Source organism: Arachis ipaensis, chromosome B05 (genome assembly GCF_000816755.2).
Source record: "Arachis ipaensis cultivar K30076 chromosome B05, Araip1.1, whole genome shotgun sequence".
In the NCBI taxonomy this organism is placed as follows: Eukaryota; Viridiplantae; Streptophyta; class Magnoliopsida; order Fabales; family Fabaceae; genus Arachis; species Arachis ipaensis.
The window spans coordinates 6,697,774-6,704,885 of NC_029789.2; the positions used below are offsets into that span (position 1 = coordinate 6,697,774).

Genomic DNA, 7,112 nt, shown 5'->3' on the forward strand with positions numbered 1-7,112 from the left:
AATTGTTAAAAAGTTTAAAATATATTTTATTAACGAGACCATTTAATAATACAAATTGGGACACTCAAATCTTTTGCTTACTAATGCCAATAGTCTAATACTACCGGTTTTTTAGTTTACACAAGAGTTGGAATTTATAACAGTCGAACCACTTGGTTCCAGAAGAGTACTTGGTGCAAAAACTAAAATGAATGTCTTAGTTTAATTAAGTACTAGTAAATTAGTAATTAACAACAAAAATATACAATAATATATACTCACGTTGAGTTTGTAATAACTAATAAGAGAAAGAACTGATCAAGTGTGAATCTGCTATTTATTGGAGGATATGCATCTCAAATTATCATTCTGATCACTAACAACTTACACGTGCAATTTTGTGTTATGTTGCTCCTTGATATTTTTAGTCATAGCCAACACTCACAGCTAGATTTTTCTGACTTTAGCTTACCTACCTAGTTGCCTAATTTTATTCCGATAAAAATATAAATAAATAAATATGAAATTAATCATCCTTAAATCGAGGGAGAGAGAGAAGTGAACATGATAAATTGAATTGAGACGAAGAAATTCCTGTTCCTTCGGCCTCAAGTGCGAGATTTCGAGAATTCTCGTTACGAAGGGGAAGGTTCCGGAGGTGGCTTTTGCTTCCGTCTCCCTCGGTAGTTTAGTTGCGCGTCTTTTATTTTTTCAAAAATCACAGACACCGCCACCAAAAGCTTGAAACTTCAACACAAGGTAAATTCTTGTTCATTTCTTCACATTCTTATTTATTTTGATTTATTAGGCATGGTGGTTTTAGGAGAAAAACAATAAATGATTAGAACATGAGATTTCTGGATGCATAATTTGATTCTTTTTGGGATTGGAATGGTAAAATCGAATTTTCATGCCGATAAATTTGTTATTTTCTCCCAAAAGAAGAACAGAGCATTGTAATATTGTACTATTGTATGATAAACTGTTATGGAATTAATAGTTTTGTAATTTACACAACTTTATTAAGAACAGGGTGAACTTTATCTCAACTAATGCGAAATTTTACCTTATTCATATAATAAAAAAGGTTTATATTTAAATTGGAATTGTATACATAATTAACTTTTTATCGTGCCAGTTTATATAATCAGTATTCCACTCAGAACATGCATTTGATGTGTTTGATTTTATGTTTGTTTGTGTTCGTAGATTGGCAGATAAACGGATGTCTAGGGTGGACCACAATTGTTGTAATTCTCTCCAAGATGACAACAAATTCACTCCAGCACCGCCACTGCCGCCACCACCACCACCTCCTCTGCCCCGTTCAACGGCAACTAGTTGTTGTCCTTGCAGGCGCCTTGTGGCGAATTATAATTCAGCGTTGAGAGAGCGCAGCTATGTATCTCCAGCAACAATAGAATTGTGGGATCGTCTTTTTGATTCAGAATTTAAAGCAGATGTTAGGATTAATACTGGTAACGGCGGCATTGTTTACGCTCATTATAACATAGTTGTAAGTGCATGGACTCCACTTCATTTTGTATAATAGTAGTATGATTCTAGATATAAATTTTGTTTATTTGATGTGCATGTGTGTTGCTGGTTGGATAATGAAAATCAATTGATCAAACATGAATGCTATGAAATCCTATAATTCCTCAATTTCTTATCTTATCAACGACTTTAGAGAACTGAAATCCTAATCCTTTAAGCTGTAAAAGCTAGCGTTACGTTTTGATTTGGTGGTCCCTGGAATGCTATGGTTTTATGATCTGCATGAACATGGAATACTGATATTCTGTGGTGGATATTATCAACTAAGTCAGTGGATCTTGAGACATCTAACTTCATAGTATATGTAACAGGCAGTGGCATCCCCCGTATTAAGAGACTTGCTGAAGCAAGGAAATTTTTGTCGGAGGTGGAGATCAATCACAATCACAGGGGTACCACATGATGCTGTTCGGGTTTTCTTTCGATATTTGTACACTTCGTGGTATGTTTAATCTCTCAATCATCCTTAAAATTGTCAGTGGTAGTGTTGAAATCTATAATATCATCTATTTGAAGCATGACCGGGTCATATTCTCTTGAATTTGTTTGCCTAAATTACACACAAATACACAATTACTTTTTTGTTCTGTTCAAGTCCATCCATTCATTTACACAAGACTTTAATCATTATCAACATTAATTTGACCCACGTTTGCATTCATTCTATTTTGTGTCAAAATATGAAGAAATATTTGTTTCATGTACTGAAATTTTATGTGCATTTCTCTTTGTCACAGTTATGAGAAGGAAGAGATGGAAGCATATGTACTACATTTGTTAGTGCTGTCACATGTATTCGTGGTCCCTCATTTGAAGCGGGAATGTGAGCAGAAACTAGAATCGAGTTTCCTCACGATAGACAATGTAATTGATGTATTTCAGATTTCATTACTGTGTGATGCTCCACGGCTTAGCCTCATCTGTCACCGTATGATACTTAGCAACTTCAAAGCAGTTTCAGAGTCTGAAGGATGGAAAGCGATGAAGGAGAGCCATCCAGTTTTAGAAAAGGAAGTTTTGGAGTCCATGATCGAGGAAGAAAATGTAAGGCTTCTATCTCATTTTACTATATAACTTAGACTCTGGGAGAGATAATATCCATGATGATGGTTCTTGAAACCTTTATGACCAAATTCTAGAGTTCGATCCTTGTTGATTATGGATGGTTTTCTATACTACACTTATCTTGTCTGATTGCCTTTTGATGAACTCATAATTCAGAATAAAAAGGAGAGGACCAGAAAGATCAATGAGAGGAAGATATACATGCAACTGTATGAGGCGATGGAAGCTCTTGTTCACATATGCAGAGATGGCTGCCGAACTATTGGCCCTTGTGATAAAGACTTCAAAGCAAATCAGCCATGTAAATATGCAGCATGTAAGGGGCTAGAATTGCTCGTGCGACATTTTGCTGCATGCAAACTTAGAGTCCCTGGAGGTTGTGGTCATTGCAAGAGGATGTGGCAACTATTAGAGCTGCATTCCCGAATATGTTCTGATCCCGATGGTTGTAGAGTTCCCTTGTGCAGGTAAATATTTCATCATTTAATTTCAACATATTAGTGGTATGAAATATTTTACATTTACTAAACTCTATATTGATGAGAGTAGAAGTCATAAAAATGACAATATATATTGATTGATTGTGTAGAGTCTTTTTACAATGATACTGCATTAGAATTAAATTTATCATGATATATTTTGTTTTAAGATTTTATTTAATGTAGTTCAATTTTGTAGCTGAACTTTTAAATTTGATCAAATTTATGTTATTGCAGGAACTTTAAGCAGCGGATATCGAAACAAAGCAAGAAAGAGGAAATCAGGTGGAAAATATTGGTTAAAAAGATCTTGAGAACAAGAGGTATTGGAATAGCACCATGCTTTCAGCAGCAATAACAATAGCTTTTGTGGTGGATATATAGGATCATAGATTGCAGCAGCAGTTTTAAAGCCAACAAATTATATACTTGTTGTATGTGTTAGCTATAAATAAATCCTCAAAAGGATTACTGTTGCTCCTCTGAACATCAGTAATAATAAATATTTTTCTTGTTATTGCTGCTGTAAAATTTTGTTTCTCCCTTATTATTTTAAGACCTAAGAATTTTGGAAATTGTAGCCAACAATTACAAGTTTTGAACCTTTAAACAACTGAAAATCATTCTAGAAAGACCAATATACGTGATGTGATTCAAACTACTCATTAGCCTTTGTTCAGTCGATCTTCTTATGCAGGGAACAATTTTGTATTTCATCTGTAAATGTTGAGGGTTTAAATCTACGACTTTTGTGTTAAAAAGTTGAGTTTAATACATCCTAGAATGATCCCGTAATGATCATGAAACTATGTTATAAGTGTGATATAGAATATGAAGTATTATGAATTTATACCATATTGTAGAAAAATATATACAGACAACACTTTGATATACTTTCCAAGCTGTTGCATACAAATAGATGGTGTAATCTAGTGTGGCGTGGTGGGGTAAGTCTTAAACACTACATACGAGTCACAGATATAGGAATTGCCGAGGATAAATAAACTGATATTCATTATTATTAATAATTGATTCAAAAAATACATATAAGAGGCCTCTTGGGTGAAATGAAAACATTCTACAATATGAGCAAGTGTGGAACTCATTAATCTAACGTAACCTATTTCGACTATAGCATACTGCTGCATAGTTGAAAGAAACAAAACAATGCATCCCCCTTTCCCTTTGCACTTCCCATTTGAAATTTTTCATCTAAGCTTTCAGGTGGCATTGAAACTCTGCCAACCCATCTTTATCCCAACTGTGTTGCTAAGGATTTTGATGTTCAAATCTAAGATATGGTTATACTTCTCGATTTACTAGTAAAATCCTTTTGCCATTGTAAAAATGGTTTTAAACTAAAATATTCCCAAAAACATTCATTTATGTTCCCTGTTACTTTCTTTTTGTATTCACAATACTAGAGGGATGAGCTTTCCTCGTCCGAGCTTGTATCCTGCTTTGCACTGTACCTGTTGAGAACAGGTAATGGTGCACTTGCGGCTATGCGGAATGATCTCGCGGAGCCGACAATTCTATCATGCATCCTTCCCACTTCCTTGCAGACCAAATCCAGAATATTTAGGAAGTCTCTTACAATCATAAAGATTCTGAAAGGGTGGGCTTCTTCTTTTGCTGCATCCCCATGGAAGTATTCTGTTACTTCTTTCACAAGGAACAAGGCCTTCTTCTCATCAGCCTTAATCCTCGTGATTTCTTCTTCAGCATATTTCAGAAATTGCTTTGTGGAGTTGAAGAAATTCCCCTGCGTATCTGGCTTCTCATATTTCAATACCAGTCGCACTTTATCAAGCCCTGTTTCGAGCTTCGAAACATAGCTGCTTAAGACATCTGAATCCATTCTTGCTGCTTTCTTAACATTACTAAGGTCTCTACTCAGCCCAGCCACAACTTGTAATCCTTGCTTCTTAAACTCGTCCTCATTAAATTTGGAATCCATTTGGTTCTGAACACTACCATTCGCGGATTCCCCGCCTCCATCTTCAGATCTAATAATCTCCTGGACCACAAAGTGAAGCAATGTGGTCTTTCCATCTGTTCCCTTTATATCTACAAGTTTTAAGAGTGTGTCAAGTTTGAAAGCTTTGGCATCGCCTCTATTGGTGCCGACATTCATTCTGTTTCCTGTTCTGAGAACAGCTTCAAGGAGTTTGAGGAATAACCGGCTGTTCCTTAATTCCTCACTTGCTGCCTGAAAAACATTAACAACTGATTATCAATTAGTTCCTCTGATACAGCCAAGAGATTAAAGATCACAAAGGGAAAGATCAAGCAAGTCAGACCTCCAGGGTTTGAAAAGACTTCCTGAGATAGTTGACTTCTGAATCAAAGTTAGCCCTATATAGCATAGCTTCAACCCTCTTAAAGGCAAAAGGGATATCAAGCACAGCTTTAAGAAACCTTTCCGCTGACCCAAGTTTTGAGAGGTCACCATTGTAGTTTTTGAGTTTTATCTCTTCCTCTTTAGTAGGAGCCATCTTTACTAGTGTTTCCAATAGCTCAGCACCCAAAGCTTCAGGATTCCCTGTTTCATCCAAATGTGGTGCCATGAATGTGATTGCAAAATAGAAATATAGGATATAGATAGTGACTGGTTCAAGATAAAAATGAACAACAATGTGACAGGGGAACATCCTATCTTCAGAAGTTCAGATAACATATGTTAAATACTCATCATAGTAGATTAACGTAGAAAAAGGAAACATCATCTTTGGATTAGAGGATTGAAGCAAGTATTGGCTGCTGATTTGGATTTTATCATTTGTGAAATCCATGGTTCTCACAAACCTAGGGTGCTTTTGCTTTTAGAGGAACCTTGACAGTTAAAATGCCCATAAAGATCTAGATGGGTAAGGGATTCTTACAGTGACAACTAACAATGGAAATATGGAGATTATTATATAATAAAAAGCCTTCACAAAAAGGAAAAAAAAAAGAGTTTAAAAGTGAAGTAAAAAATAATTTAAAACGTGAATTAAAAATCATTCTCAGCTGGTGGTGGAGGAAGAATCAGTGTGATTAGATATTATGGTGGATGTTTGGTCATTGTTTTATACTTCTAAAGGACGTTTTATGACTAAAGCAGTATCGCTAATGAGCTGGATTTTATCTTTGCCACTGTTTGTAATCGACAGTTCCGAACTACCTAACATAGAAATGGTCTTAAAATAACATATTGATGCACATGGCATGATGATGCCGTTTAGACGTTTCCTCATCTGATTTAAGATGCAATGATGATGACGTTTTATTGAAGTTCTCTATCTAAGCACCGAGTTTCTTTATATACGATGCGTTCCTCTTTAGCTAGTTGGCACAAAATGACACAGGTAAACTTTATTATATGACTCCTCTCCTTTGTCATCATATTTAAGACATTATATTTGTAGGTAATACCAAAAGCTTCACTTAGAAAATTCTGCACGTCTTTGCTAAGTATGCACATAGACCCATGAATAAAAAAATACTGTAGAGATCACTGATCGAGGTTCTAAAAAGTTGAGAGCTCAATCGCTATCATTGTCACTAAGTAAGAAAACACACTGCCTATTTTAACCAAATTGAGAAAACGTGACAATCTTGTCACCAGCAGTGCATTTGAAACGGGAAAGAATGGAAGGAAAAAGAAGGTACCATCTAAAAGAGCTTCGGAGACCTCATCCCTGGTGACATTTAGTGCCCTGAGTAGTATAGCTATGTTCTGAGACTTCTTGGGGTCAAGCACCCTGTTCTCATGATCAATGGAAGGCAGAACCGTTTTCTTAGGAGGTTCTTTAGGGGCAGAGTTAGTGGCATTACAGCCAAATAAAGACTCCATCATGTCCTCATTCAATCTAAAAATACAAAAACAAACATCACATCCATTATATACGGCATAAAAAACAGTATGAATTTAGTTTCAGAGTTGAACAGTCTACTCACTGGAAGGAACTGGATTTTAACTGGTCCCACACAGTAACACGATCTGAGGAAGCACGGACCTTATCCCAATGCAAAGCTTTTAAATTTGGT

At 35.7% G+C, this 7,112-nt stretch overlaps 2 protein-coding genes across 2 annotated transcripts in view; one reads left to right on the forward strand and one right to left on the reverse strand.

Moving 5' to 3' along the window:
- On the forward strand, positions 393–3,741 carry LOC107642707 (BTB/POZ and TAZ domain-containing protein 4). The gene is made up of 6 exons (XM_016346151.2): positions 393–738; positions 1,189–1,495; positions 1,848–1,978; positions 2,274–2,580; positions 2,758–3,068; positions 3,318–3,741. Exons 2-6 carry the CDS (start codon positions 1,205–1,207, stop codon positions 3,436–3,438), a joined length of 1,161 nt encoding a protein of 386 aa, XP_016201637.1. The 5' UTR covers positions 393–738; positions 1,189–1,204; the 3' UTR covers positions 3,439–3,741.
- The window catches only part of LOC107642705 (formin-like protein 6), a gene marked incomplete in the record, with an annotated part of 4,983 nt that continues 1,946 nt past the window's right edge, over positions 4,076–7,112 (reverse strand). Inside the window, 4 exon segments of the mRNA XM_016346150.2 lie at positions 4,076–5,292; positions 5,384–5,625; positions 6,735–6,934; positions 7,023–7,105. Coding sequence (XP_016201636.1) covers positions 4,501–5,292; positions 5,384–5,625; positions 6,735–6,934; positions 7,023–7,105 — 1,317 coding nt within the window.

Bases quoted from the DNA above. Each gene is read 5' to 3' on its own strand.
- LOC107642707 (XM_016346151.2), top strand. From the start codon at position 1,205: ATGTCTAGGGTGGACCACAATTGTTGTAATTCTCTCCAAGATGACAAC. The intron at 2,581-2,757 runs GTAAGGCTTCTA...CTCATAATTCAG, and splicing joins CCATGATCGAGGAAGAAAAT to AATAAAAAGGAGAGGACCAG. The intron at 3,069-3,317 runs GTAAATATTTCA...ATGTTATTGCAG, and splicing joins TGTAGAGTTCCCTTGTGCAG to GAACTTTAAGCAGCGGATAT.